The sequence below is a fragment of the Thunnus maccoyii genome, chromosome 23, assembly GCF_910596095.1.
Source record: "Thunnus maccoyii chromosome 23, fThuMac1.1, whole genome shotgun sequence".
NCBI lineage: Eukaryota > Metazoa > Chordata > Actinopteri > Scombriformes > Scombridae > Thunnus > Thunnus maccoyii.
This window is the reverse complement of record NC_056555.1, coordinates 6,284,005-6,298,911: the sequence shown is the minus strand read 5'-3', so window position 1 is coordinate 6,298,911 and position 14,907 is coordinate 6,284,005. Positions and strand designations below refer to the sequence as shown.

The 14,907-nt window shown below is 41.3% G+C and overlaps 1 protein-coding gene across 2 annotated transcripts; it reads right to left on the bottom strand.

The window, feature by feature from the left end:
* Positions 1–2,047: 2,047 nt before the first annotated feature.
* slc38a2 (solute carrier family 38 member 2) lies at positions 2,048–13,866 on the bottom strand. 2 transcript variants are annotated; one of them, XM_042403732.1, is made up of 17 exons: positions 13,753–13,852; positions 13,522–13,615; positions 12,150–12,266; positions 11,929–12,010; positions 11,718–11,833; positions 9,691–9,764; positions 9,497–9,589; positions 9,004–9,079; positions 7,281–7,363; positions 7,021–7,079; positions 6,365–6,532; positions 6,179–6,258; positions 5,906–6,006; positions 4,731–4,855; positions 4,491–4,635; positions 4,297–4,394; positions 2,048–3,978 (listed from the first exon to the last, which is right to left on the bottom strand). In XM_042403732.1, the coding sequence occupies exons 3-17, from the start codon at positions 12,263–12,265 to the stop codon at positions 3,862–3,864; spliced, it is 1,533 nt and encodes a 510-aa protein (XP_042259666.1). In that variant the 5' UTR covers position 12,266; positions 13,522–13,615; positions 13,753–13,852; the 3' UTR covers positions 2,048–3,861. The 2 variants fall into 2 exon arrangements, with proteins under 2 accessions (XP_042259666.1, XP_042259665.1); XM_042403731.1 differs by having other exon boundaries at positions 13,522–13,866.
* Positions 13,867–14,907: the final 1,041 nt, after the last annotated feature.

Here is a 14,907-nt window from a genome sequence, read left to right as displayed (position 1 = left end):
TGATGCAGTTACAGTGTCTATCTGTCTTTGGTTGCCAGTTGCACCACGATGGCTCCCCTTTTCTTTTTCCAAGAAAACCAACTGTTTACAATAGCAAATGTAAAACTTTCCATTTGCTGGATGTACAGTAGGTTGCATAACTTTTAATGTATAATGTGAAAAGAAAAAAGTAGTGCTACACAAAGTTGTATTAATTTCTTGGGCTTTCCACTGATCTTCTCTTTTGAAAGAAAAGTTAAACATTCTTTAACTCTTTTGGGCCGTGTACAGTTAATTAAATGAAACCATGTCACGAGTTGAAGGGGAAAATGTCTCTTTGATGGAGCTGCTAGCAGCTCTAGACATCTGAAATGTGTCAAGGCGTGCCAACTGTGCTGCTTTTTCAGAGACAAGCCAAAAAGGTTGGGAACCTCTGCTTAAATCTTTAACAATGTATTGTATTTTAAAAGTTTATGAGATGTGTTTATGTAGAGTCCTGATCATCAAAGTAACTAGCTGTCAGGTATATGTAGTGTAGTGAACAAACAATAGTTCTCTCTGAAATGTGGAGCTGAAGTATAAAGAAGCATCAAACAAGTACAAATACAAGTGCCTCAAACTTGTACTTAAGTACAGTGTTTGATTAACAATATTTTGTTACTTTCCACCAATGAAGAAGCTAACCGATGTAACTTTCTGGCATCATCTTCTGCAAACATATTAAACTTCAGTAGACTAATGAGCCTGGCAATGAAGACTGATGAGTTGAAGACATCATGATAAAAACGTCTTGTGCTGTGGCATGTCCTCTATTGACCACCAGGGAGCAGCCTTGTCAAAAGAAAAGTGATGTTCAACCCAGAGGAAACTGTTTCATTTTAGTCCAACGCACCAGTCATACTTGTTGAGATTCTCTGTTAATCTGCTCTTGGAGAATAATTATTAACCCAAATTATGACTTTTTTCTATGTGCAAGGCTCAGAGTAACTACAAAAAATGTTAGTTTTATATACTCAGAAATATTCAGAATGTGAATATTTTCCTCTGAAAGAGGAAAAGTAAAGAGGATAAAAAATGCTGTTTCGATTTAACATAAGTCATTTATTTACCTCTATAGTCACTACTTATACAGTTTATTCAGCTTGTCATTAGTATCTTTAACTATATATGTGTTACAACAGTAATGTATATATATATTTTTAATTTATTTGTTACATCAATATATCAATACTGTCCAGGAAAACCAGAGAGCACTTAAGCCCAGCATCAAACACAAGAAAGAAATAGACAAGGAAAAAATTAAAAACTAAACATAAATTTAAAAAAAAATTAAACTCAATTGCATCATATAATGACTTGTAATAACAACTAAATAAATCAACAGTAAGCTACATGATATATAAGTGATACATTTCACATGTCTTTATGCAACTGTGCTTATTCAAATTCATGTAGATATGTCAATTTAGTCCTTCATGGCTCTCCAGGCAAGTCCAGACCATGGGTCCAGACAGTCCTTCAACTATTGTGTCTGATGTCTTTGGTCCAAGATAGTTCAGAAAAGGATCCTATATTTTATTTAAAAAAACAACCCACTAATGTATCAGTTTAATACTAGGAGCTCAAAGCTATATTAAAGGCCTTAAGTTGTGTGTCTTCTGGCAGAAACTGTAAACTAGATTGAGGCGGCAATGAAAAATAGGAAGGATTCGTTATTTTTCTCTTTCTTATGTTCTCCAAAGGAGAAATTTAAAATCATCCACCCCCCAAACCATAGGGCCCCCTAGTGGCCTCTGCTGAGGTTGACTATCATTCAGACAGACATATGACCAGATGTGTGAACATCCCTGTTAGCTTCATAATGCAGGGCTTCTGCTGTCTTAGGTCTTTACCCAAATTAGATTTTCCCCACATGTCAAATGTTCCCTTGCACTACACTGTCTCCAGAAACTCATACAAATCCAGCAGACCAGTTTGAACTCTGGGTCCTCATAAACCACAATCATCAACTCTGCTCACATGAAAAGAAGCTGACACAGGACACAAAAACACCAACAAGGCCATGTCATAGATTCTCTTTTGATTTTAATTGGACACTAATTACAGGATATACATAGTGTTTCATTGAAACAAGAGTGTAACACTGGCGGGCAAAGCCCTCTTTGCTCCTGAGGTCAAGAGATGGCTGACGTACTCTCCAACCAAGATGTGCGTAAGAACATTTTGCTGATCTGGGTGTGTGTTCAGGGGTCAAAAAGGACACAAGACTGCTGCTGCTGTATCAGTGGCTTCCACAAGTAAAATTGTTTTCACAGAATCAACACAGTAGGATAATACAGTCAGTCTTAACGCCGATGAACAGTTGAAGCTCCTAATTATCTGAGGAAATTCAATATTACAAATTCACCAGCTTGGGGTTTTTTCATTTTTGTTTTACAGCTCCAATGCATTATTGTAAAAAAAAAAAAGTCCAAACAAAACAAAGCATATATACAGTTGAACTCAATAGATATATATACATATATATATACATACAATATTATATAAATATAGTAAAATAGATTAAATTACATTGATTTCACGGTCTTCCATAAATAGATGTTGGACAATAACAGTTTGGTGATGTGTTAAGTTAGTGTTGGAAGCACAGTGCACCGTCAGATGACAGGCTCACAACCTGACGGGAAAGAAGTCCGCATCAAGCTCTCAAGTTCTTCATTGTGAAACATTTCGAAAGCAGAAAACTGCGCAACCATACGCAAAAACACTCAAGATATTGTAACAGAGGCTCTCTTGACATGTTTGGTTGTAGGTGGTTAAGAACACACCTGACATTTTAGGGTTTTTTTGCAAGTTTAACAGGTATATTACAACCACTGCATGTGGTCAAATTCAAAGTATTCTCCCATAAAGAAAAAAATTTAAGTTTCCCCCGCCCCTGCGTGGGGTGGTGGAACTGGGGGCTTGGCGGCCTCCAGGTCTCGAAGCAGTAGTGTCGTTGCTGCACACACTATTCCAACAAGATCTTCAGCAGGTTATAAAGAGTAAATACAGTTTCGAAAGAGTCCTCTTGTGAGATACTCTGCAGCTCCCAGTGTTGGGTTTGAAAAGGCAGGTTCTGTTGACTTACACTATGTTTTACAAGGAAAGCTGACGCTATAAGCAAGGTCACAAAGCCTTGGTACAAATACTGAATAGGCGGTGTAGTAGCCTGTGAAAACTGAAATGTCTGGGGGGGGTTTTTCACAAGTGTGCTGAACAGTAAGTGCTTTTCAATATACAAAGATGCTTTACAAATACATTTTTGGCAAAGTAAAAAAGGAAAAAAAAACTAATGGAAGGAACTTAATTGTCCTTGAGGATAAAACTTTCAAGTCTGTTGCCTCTTGTCAATCTTCGGGAGGTTCACGTACTTTTCTCAGCAGGATTTATTGTTGCTGAGCTCTGAGGTCACAGCCACACTTGCACACACATAAAACCGTAACCTGAGTGTAAGCTGCATTTTGAACTCTACGACTATGTCATCTTTGATTTGAGGCACCTTCGAATATTTGTTTTCAGCTGTACCATAACTACAAAAAAAAAAAAAGACATTAAGGGTAAAAACGAGCAAAAAATGACAATGAAAAAAGTTATAATAAAAAGAGAAAAAACAAGTAAAACACCATCTTTGTGGCCTATAACAGCATACTGTACAAAGTTCGGATACATTCTCTTGGAATGGCATGGTCTATTGCTCAGGAAGTAAAAGCCGAGCATCAAGTGAGTTCTTGTGTTTTTCTTCTTTTACAATAGGTTTCGATCTTCGTTGGTTGCGCGTTCGTAGCAGTCCAGCACTGAGAAGTCCCCACTTCAGGCAGGCTGCGACAGAAGAGGTGGCGTTTAGTGTCCGTTGTCATGTCCCGCTGGGCTGGCAGAGGCGGTGTGGATCCAGTTCAGGACGATGAGGCTCATGCAGCCGATCATGACCATGAAGCCGCACAGCAGGAAAACAGTAGCCTAGAGAGGGAAACAATTTCATATTTAGCCAATGTGTTCACCCTGAGTGACTTGTGATATTCACCTTCTTGCTGAGAGTTAGATGAGAAAATCAATACCATTCTCTGCACAGACATGAGTATTGATCTTCTTACCTAACTCTGAGCAAGAAAGCAAAACACTGTATATCCCAAAAAACAATTATCGAAGTATTGCTTAAAACTGACTTTAAAAATAAAATCTTAAAGGCTTCTACAGACGGCTTTCTAGTGATTTTAAAGCAGGTACTTTCGCTAATTCTCCACAATATGGCTATAGGTATAACAACAAAGCCCTTACCCCAATCTTTTGCACAGACTTCATGGACTCCTTCTTGACCAGTTTGATGTAGAAAGCGGAGGGTAGGATGAAGATGAGCATGGCAGCAGCAGATGAACCTGGTGAGGGATGAAATTAGCCATTTTAGTCACAAGAATTTCTATTTGAGATGCTTTTTAATGACATTATCACACATATTAAACACAGACACTCACCAATGAAGCCGAAGATGTCCTTGATGGCTGGGACAAAGATGACCAGGGCGTTGGTGCTGGCCAGCAGGACCACTGTGATGATGGTGTGGCGCACCCAGCTGAATTCCTTAGTGGCGCACAGGAGCTGGTTGACAGAGGTACGAATCTACACAGAGAGACACAAAGACAGGTTATCCTTCATGACTCACTAAATTCTACTGACAAAAAGATAGATCCAAGCTCGACGTCTTTGACACTTACAGGGAAGAGCACCACGGGGACGGTGAGGGTGACGGCGGTCAGCACGGCCAGACGGACGATCAGCAGCAGCACGTCAAACTTGTAGTACTTGGAGTAGGTGTGCAGCAGCTCATCCTCCACATGCACTGTGTGGAAAGACAGAAGAAACCATTTAGACCTAAATAGACCCTCATAAGGTTTTGAACAGAACAGGTGATATGTAAAAACAGTAGATGGGTAGAAGGCTTCTTATCTGTCAGATTTGGAGATAGTGGGGTTAGCTGACTGAAAATGGATCCATGACACTTTAAACAGTTTTATTGTGTCTACTATGGAAACAAAATGTGTTGCCCAAACATGTCACTATTTTTGGAGCATTTTTATTAGATTTGTTGCCTCTATTTAGCACCTTTCTAGTCTTCCAACCACTCAAAGCGAGCAATACCTACTCTACCTCATACATATAGATTTAAAACTGACCTTCCTGAGATTGCTTATACCTTCTGGCACATACCGTGTGTTCTAAAGGTGGCAAACTCCACCAAGCAGGTTAGAACAAACGTCACAGTTGTTTTGTAATCCCTACATGCCCTGACTCTACGCACTAACTACGCACCAGGTTCTGCTTTGTCATGACAGTTGAGGAGGCTTTGCCTACTATCATGCTCTTGTATAAACCGGTTTGAAGTTCCTGGAAATTTTCTGTACATTTGCGCTGGTGTCAATGCCATGACAAACAGGAACACAAACATGCTGGCATGTTGGTCAGCTGTATCAGGTGGGGTGTTTCACAGTCTTACATAACAGGCCTGCAGTTGTGTCCTGAGCATTTTGTTCCACATGGGATACTCACTATTTAACTTGGACTTTGAAGTTATTTCCCCCAAACTTTGGTTGTTTGATCCATTCTGACATTCAGTATTCAAGGATAATGACCGCTTGTAAACCCACACTGGCAAGATTGACTCTTTGTTGCCTCGCTAGGTATCTGTCTTGGATGTTTATACGGCATCAAAAATGTGCCAAAACTCTTTAAAAATGTACAAAGAAGAAGCTAACTCCCTTGAGTCACCATTTTAAAATTATTTTGAGGAAATTAGATAAATTCCAGCTGGATTTTGGTATCAGTTATAAAATGAAACCGATGTCTGCCACCATACTTTCAGTGAAAATATTTCCCTGTTAAAGAGACTCACCGTTAAAGGTCAGATATCCAAAGAGGGCGGCCAGCAGGTACATGATGAACATGGCCAGGAAAGACACGTTGGCAACACCCTGCATCTTTCTGCGGGAACGGCTGTTTGGGTGAAAAGGGAGGGAATGTTTCATTTAGACACCAGGACACAGTAATCTTTGTTGTTTTTTGTAACCCTGAGATTAAACTCTTGAGTTTAAAAATGTGAAAATGCTGATAAGAAAACAGCTGCGGTTTGTAGTGCGGATGAACACGATGAAATGAAAGCACTTACTCTTTGAGCTCCTCGTACATGGGCAGGATGGCCGGGTGGCACACGAAGGCAAAGGTCAGGATGGGAACAGCATAGACAGTCTGCAGAAAAGAAACAGATCAAACTGTAAGTTTTTTACACCCAAACATCACAGAAGAGTTATTAGTTTTAGTGCAAAATTTAATTTGGCATGTGGATGAGGTTTACCTGAGAGTTAAAGACAAAGTATTTGGGCGTGCAGGCGTCCTCGCTGTAGTCTACGGCGGTGGTGTTGGGGGGGGCCAAGGTCATGTTCAGCACTTTGGTCATTGTCTCGTTCAGAGCGTTGACGTCCACAGGCAGAGGGCATGGGATCTGGAACTTCTTGATGATCACCTGGAGGACCAGAGGACATTTTTTTTGATTATGATCTGATTTTGTGATGTCATATTCAAAAATGGTTGGACTGCGGAGTCTTTGAGGGGCTGCACTGACATTTTAAAGGTATTTTAAAGCTGATATTTTGGGCTGACATCCAGTAGATATTTTAATTTGTTCTTGGTGGAAAAGCCTTTTTCACCATTTAGATCGTCATTGAAAACAAAAACCTCACTGTAACCAGACTACTGTGAAAGGTTGCTTTAAAAACACTTTCCCAAATCCAGTGATATAAAACACCACAGCTGCAGCCAAATTTCAGTTTCACAATTACAACTGTTTGTGTTCTAGTGTTTTATGTGCAGGAAACCACAGATTTCATGGAAACACTGAAATGTGTTCTCTGACTAAGACTCATCTGGCAACAACACGCAAACTTGTGCCAAAGGAGGTGTGTAGGAAACACATTAATGTGTGTGTGAGGAAATGAGGTAGATTTTACTCACCACAATCAGAAAGAACACCATGCAGAGCAGGGACAGACCACTGGTGTAACCAAGGTAACCTGAGGGGAAGAGGAGCAAAACACAAACATGAGCTACTGTTTTTATCAGCGAGCTGTGAACATTTAAAGACTTAACGTTTGAGGTCTGAACATGTGCAAGTGCGTCACTGACTTTAAACGCAACCCTGCGGAAGCATGGGCCAATGCATCTGATTTTACAACACACACACACACACACACACACACACACACACTGCTTACCCAAGTTCCTGAGCAGTGAGAGGGGCAGGATAATGGTGAATGACACCAATAACACCAGGTAGTCTCCGTTAGTGTACCATTCTCTGAAACACAGGAAGACAGGACAAAACGTCAGTCAAACTGAGTCATCAATGAACTATTGATTACTGGTCTCTGTGTAATTTCCTTTAATTGACGATCATCAATTCACCATTCATCATCACTCTATGCAACTTCATATTAAAGGGGCACTCCATCAATTTTACACATCAAGTTTAGCTTACTTGTCACAGAGAGTATTATTCAGCCCATGTGGCCTTCTGATAAAAAGATTTGATGAGATAAGAGCTTCCTGTTTACAACTTAAGATTTTGCATTTGTTTCAGTTGTAGTTCAGCTTACAGTAGCTTTGATCACATATACCTTCATCTTTCTCCGAGCCAAAGACTGCTTGAGTAACCAGCATCAACAGTAAACTAACTGGCTCTAAAACTGACAATTCTGTGCAGTAAACATCCCATTAAATCCACTTTTCTTCTACATCCTATGATTATCTGCAGCTTCAGGCCTGATCAAACTTCTCAGCTGCTGTTCTGGCAGATCTTGTCAACATCTGCGTGTCAGCTGACACAAAGTGGCCTGTGCAGAATGACTGCATCGCTCACAGAAATAGATTTAACAAAGCGGCACTGAGAAGAGCCCAACCACATCAATTTTTTAAACATGAAGCACGGCCGCAGTGAGCTCATCCTGTGCTCCGTCTCGATGCGGCACCGGCTGCCGTCTTCTAAAAGGGCTCTTTGAAGAGCCGCTCAGAGAGACTGAGCACTGTCCGTCCCTTGAAAACGTCCAGAATCCTCCCCCCTCCCCTCATCCCCACGCAACACCCGCTCCCCTCCATCCCTGCTCTCCTCCAACACAAGGACAAAGACGCTGCTTCACCTTCTCAGACACACTTGAAAAACAACCAGCAGCCATTTTGCTTGACATGCCACTTCACCTAGAAGTGTCTCTGCCAGGCGTTCCGGCTTTCTTTTACAACACCTAATTAAAGATTTTGATTCTTTGAATGGATATACAGCTCTTCAGCTCTCATGCAAACACTCCCTTTAGGTGTGTAAACTAGTCTCTATTGACATTTGGTTGATTTCAAAACTACTTTACAGGGCAGATCTGAATCAATAAAATCTCATCAATTGTCTTCGTCACTTTGTCCGAAGCCAGTTCTGATGAGCTGCCCACCCAATTCCTTAGAAATGTAGTCACTGTTGGGAGAGTTCAAGGCTAATGTGATACTATAAATTAGTCATGATAAGTTTTTGTAAACCAAAGAAACACCCTGCATTGATCACTGTGAAGCTTTAAATGACACTTCCTATTAGGATGCTGATAATTAAAGAGACCCTTAGGAGTTTTTGACCACTAGTAGCTCTACAGAGCAATGTTTTTACAAGTGGCTCCACATTTTGTTTGTACGGTGCACGAGTATGAGGACGCCTTTATTAAGCCACGAGAAAACACACAGTGCCTTTTGGTCCCTAACACTAAATGCAAACATAACTGTGTTTGTTTACAAGAAAAGCTCCACAGGGTACCTTTGAAAACAGTCAAATCAAACAGCCATATCACCTTAAAGGCACTCTGACTGTTGGAAATGTGTACAAACATCTACTTCTACAGATCTGGAGGAGATCCAAAACGTATTTTCTGTTCAGAAGCAAAAAAAAAAAGTCTGAACACTCACCCATTGCTGGATCCCGTAAAGGCTTGAATGACGATGGGCAGCTCGTACTTGACAATGTAGAGGTAGCTTGACATGGCTGAAAAGACAAAAACAACTACAGTAAGTATATTTTCATCTGAACAAAAAAAGGCATGTCATGTCCATGAGGGAATTCTATTACAGAAATAGTGATGTCTAATATTTGGTGAGGGGTTGAGTTGTTCCATAGAAAGAAAAAAAGTTGCGTGCTTGTAGAATGAGTCAAGTTTTTACTGGAAGCTAGGCTACATTCCGAAAACACATGCTGGTTTTCATCAGCCAAGATTTCTGTTTTCCTTCCTTTTTTTTTCCATACACTCAGTTTAGACACAGAGGGACGGAGTTTTAACTTTCGGAATAAACACATGGTGGATAAATATAGAAAACAGGGGAAGGTAGTTCAATTGTAGTTACGTAATACTTAAAAAAAGAAATTACGCCTTTTATTGGCTGTTAAAATGCAAAAGCCTCTCACCTCCGATGTTCTGCATGGTGATGGAGCAGGAAGCGGCGAGTTTCCCTGGCATGCCGAAGGCTTTGTAACCGAGCTGCTCGTACACAAGCGCGCCTTTGAAGAGGAAATACACAAAGAAAGGAAGAGTTAGGATTCAACAATGAATTCCAGAAGCAATTTTGAAGTTTGGATGCATGACTGTCTAACAGACTCACCTCCTTCATTGGCTGTCTTCAGCAGCAAGTGGACAGAATACAAGGAGAAGATGGCGACGGCCACGAGGAGAATCCTGTAAACAGACGAGAGCGATCTTTAGCTGTGCGTTGACTTGCAAACAACACAGAAATGAAGAGGGGAAACTGGTCCTTGATGTTACACGTGCTAATCTACAGAATGAACACTCCTACTGAACATAGGTCTATAAAGGGCAATTCGATGACAAATTTCATGACTGTGGTAAACAAAAACATTGACATTTAGCTAAGGTGAAGGTCAGACAGATGCAACTGTAGAGAAATTTCAGTTTCAATACTCATTTTAATAAACCCCCCCAAAGAGTAGCTAACTTGACCAAACTAAAAAGTGTCAACAATCAGAGGTGCTTTCCTGTGTTGCCTTTAAGACTCATGAGTCTGCAGATTTTCTCTAAGTAGGAAAAGCATCTGCTGTAGCGGAAAAACCTGCATTTTCTAACATTTTGCAGCCTGGATCAGCAAAGACCTTGAAGGCAGCGACGGTCTGCAGGTTCTGTGAGTTAAAAGCAACATCAGCAGGGTTGCAAAGGACGAAAAGTTCCCCAGCATGGGATCCTCTTAACGCCCCGGGTACGCTGCAGAGCCAGCACCGTATGCCGGGGGTATTAATAGTACAGGTGAAAATTAATCTGCAGGTCATTCGAGGCCTGTGCTTCCTCCTGTCGTGCGACCGTCCAGCCGCTCTAAGCCTCTATCCGCTCGCCTCCCCGCCTAATCTTTCATATCTTATCACGTCATACACTGCCATTCAACAAATATATGCTTTGGATAACCTGTTATGAAAAATCTGATTGTACTGCAAGAGATGTGCGTCGGAAATGCCGACGAGATGAGCACCAGGTGGTGTTTCGAAATGCAAAAACTTAACATACTGTAGGTTGAATCACAGCCACATTCCATCAATCAGTGACAGAAAACTGCTAGAAATTCTTTCAGTTAGGCTTTATTTTGCAATTCCCCACTTCCGGCAGATAAAAGAGCGCTCAAATTGGTCTGCCGCTGGCTGACAGTGAACAGCTCTCTGCTCCATTCATGATCTCCTGTGAGTGTACTTTAACTCTCCGTTTACATAACTCTGGCCCAAATGCGGCAGGATTAGCTCGGCTAAGCTGCTTCTCCTGCCTCTCCCTGTGTTTGTAAATTGACATAAAATTGCCAATCAGGTGGAGTGAGGTACCCAAAGTGACTTGTAGCAAACTACAAGCAAATATATTCATATTCTGACGGTGTTACGGAGAAAAAAAACACCTTATCGTTGTTTAAAAAAGCATTCTCCTGGTGTTTCTTCAGCTGGCGTCAGGCTCATGAGTGGATCTCAGAGACAGTAAGCTGATTGGGGCTCAGTGCTGCAAGGTGCTGCTAGTGTGGTAGTAAAACCTTTGGCCTCTTTAGATGGTATTTGTGTGTGATCTAAGGAAAAGTGGTGTTATACAGGACACCAACGACAACTTATCATATTGTGATCTCAAATTGTATTAAATAACCAATAGGGGGAGCTCTCATGGAATCTTATAATCAACACAGTTAAAGACTTTTCGTTTTTTTCCATTTTTCCCACTAAGAATGGACACTCTTTCCACTGTTTTTATCTACAGCAAACATGATAGCGAGTACTTAAAACTACGTCGAGCATTTGTAAACTTTTGACCCCGGCGTAATCTGCAGCCCAGGGTCGAGCGGCTGCAGAGTGAACACACACACACACACACACCACTGGCGGGAAAACTCCTGCAGAGCTACAGCACATCATGGCCTGCAACCTTGCTGCAACAGACACAACCACACCTGCCTCAGCTGCACCCGCATTAGAAAAACAAAAGCATGCTTGTGTCTGATGGTGGTTTGAAATGTATCTGCATTGTTACTTCTGAGCCTTTCTCTTCTGTTTAAAGGTGCTTTGCAGTTGTTTTCGCTTCTATATGCGGCACGTAAAATGGGAACGGAACCCAATCAACGCTTTATGTAGGGTAGAGTAGATAAATACTTACACAAACAGGGCGATGCCAGTGTTTGCCATAGCGTAGGACAGACCCAGGATGCCACTGCCCATGATGGCGTTGCCCAGGTTGAAGACGGACATGCCAAAGGAAGCATTGCCCTGGTGCTGAAGAGAAAATAAGGTATGCACAGTTAAGGAATGAGGAAAACTGATACAGCTGTTTGAATACAAATGTGTTGGAGGACAAGATAAGCTCTTACATATTCAGTCTCATACTTCTTCTTGCCCAGGTTGTGTTCAGGGAGGAAGTTTTGACTCTCGGCATCTATATCAGAGTATTGGCTTTAAAAGAAAATGAAAAAGAGAGAAGAAGAATTTAGAGAAATGTATTTAAGCGTGTAGGGTGTGCAGTTAGTCTTTCAGAATTTTTTTTTTTATTTTTAAACATTTTTGTGTGTTCAGACATATTTTGAAGCCTCACCCGTTCAGTGGGAGCTTCTTAGGGTAAGGGTATTCATTGCTGTTGGTGCTGCTGCTGTCGTCCTCATGAGAGACGTTCAAACGGTTCATCTCAGTTTTGGCAGTGGCCTGTTTCATGCTGTATATTTCAGAGCAGAAGAAGAAGAAAAAAAGAGCAGATGTAATTTTTCTGAGGTGTGATTTATTTATTTTGTCGTATTTCTGCTCCCTGCGTCACATCCATCCCGCCTAAGCTGTTTTTTTTTTTTATTATTATTATTTGTAGCAGCGCGCGTTCACGCCCTTTAGAATAATCAATATTATAGTGAGCAGTGCGCGCCGCAGCCCTTCTTGCATCATGTGACTTTCAGTGAAGGGAGGGGGGAGGAAGGGAGGGGGGAGGGGGGAGGGGGGGGTTGCTGGGTGACGCACCGGCAGTGGAAAAATACCAGACCGGTATCCGCGTCCACCCGACATCACCTCAGCCTCGCTATAGACGCTGAATGACAAAAAACCGCAGTACGCGCTGCTGACTTTGCGCAGATTTCCCTCCGAAATCACTCGAAAAGCCAAATCAAAACAGGGTGTGACAGCGTCTTTTTCCTCACACACAACATTTTTAAAGGCTTTACTAAAAGAGAATGAGATGACACTGAGGAAAAGCTTCAATTCACGTGCATATTCCAAATATGACATCCTAAATATAATATTCATCTTTTTGGCTGAACAGTGCGCACATGTAGATCCAAACAGCCAAGAAAAACAGACCCCAGATCATTTTAATGGCATTATTTCCACAGCCGGCTCCAATGGAAACAATGGCACGTGTTGCCCGTTTATGGGCATGGCTCTCCATTTTGCGCAGAGGCTCGCGCTCTCATTCATAGACGGGTTATGATTAGAGGCTTTTTGAAATTACACAGACACAGAGCCGCTTTTTAAAATGACTTCCTTTTACATTTAGGCTGTGTTTAGTTGTCTGTGTGGCAGTGACAGTCCCGTGCCACCTCCAGACATCAGCCCAGCACTGCAGCATCACTGTCACACTGTCTTATTATTTATTTATTTGGACTAAGGCTGACCTGGTAAGAAAATGACGCCTCGGGCCTTTCAGAACAGAAAGAAAGGACATTTCTGGCTCCATTGCAAGAGCTTCACATATTTAAATATTTAAATTTAAATGGCTGATTAGACCATAAGAACAGGTAACCCAGCTAATTCTAATTGAATGAGACTCAAAATACAAATTAAAGACAGATAATGAGGTATTTATGTAAAAATGAAACCAGAAAACGTGAAATCTTGCCATCTAAAAGCGCAGACTTATCTTTCAAAGCCTGTGTCGCCTACATCCGGTAATTTTCGAGTAAATGATAAGCTGCCGGCATTCTTACCTTTTGAAGATGTGGCAGGATGCCTGTAAAATCCTTTCTAGTCAGATGTCCGGACGATTTGAGTGACAAAAACGACTCCAAAAGCTGACTGATCCTTCAGGAAATATATATGAACAATATATTTTTAAAAAACAATCAATGGATAGGCCTGTTATCAGACAGGATCTGATTCAAAACACTATCTTAGACAGTTCAAGTATTAAAAGAAGATACTCTTAGAATTAAACCGACCGATGCGTAAAGGTAAGGAATTTAGATTTATTTCTAATTCAACCGAAATTCCCAGAGATGCGATGCGCTCGGACAGAAGAAGAGCCTGTTCTGCTGGAGGAGGGGTGGGGACTCACCCTTTATAAAGATGAGCATTGCATCAGCCCGAAGCTGAGAGGGAGAGAGGAGGGGGGGAGGAGAGAGAGAGAGAGAGCGAGCAGCGAGGGGTGGAGCAGAGGCTTGAGTCGTGGTGGAGGAGGAGGCTTTTTACTCTCAGCAGTGACGTGGGGTTTGTATACAAACAGAGCACACAATGACCCAGAGACTCTCTCCTGGAAAACCACAGGAAGCCTGTAGTACACCTTACAATATCCGGGAATAACACACAGAAGATTACTAAGAAAATGAATAGAGATATGGTTACCACAGTCACAAGATTCTGTCATCAATATCAGAAGTCACCTTATGATAATTGTATTTTATACAGAGGTATTACAATACAGTACGGCTGCTATGAACTCACTATAGAGACTGTTTACGGGGCTTCTACTAGTTATGACATGACTGTAATAATCCTACTGGAAGTTACAGATTTGTGTTATGTGTATTTATTCATCTATTTTTTATTTTTTAAAAATAAAACCCAGAATGAGGTTAACGTTCCCTGGTTGAATTCCACAGATAGATCAGACACTTTTTGAAGGTGAAATGGACCCAAAGCGGCCTTGATGTGTGTCAGTCCAGATCAGTGAGTGAATGGAGCTTCAAAGCAGACCTCCCTGTCTGAAGGAGATTACACACAAATGCTGCCATGTGACAGCGTCCATCCTGATCCTCATTCACACAGTTGCCTCTCCTCGCCAGGTCAGGTGTGTGTGTGTGTAAACCTTCCACAGCTTTGATTTCCAGTTTATTATTAATTGCAGAGAAGACTGAGAACTGTACAGTCTGTGAACTATCAGGTTGGGCTATGATTGACCTTTGACTCTGAGTGATAGAACACTCCCTACACTGTATACTGCAACTTATTACTGCTACTATACAAACTTTAGAGGAAATTAGTCATAAAAGGTCCAGCCCACCTTGACTCATAAGACACCAAAATACAGTTGCAGTGGTGAAACATTCGTGAAACACAGACAAGAATGAAACATCTTATATTACACTGCAGACAAA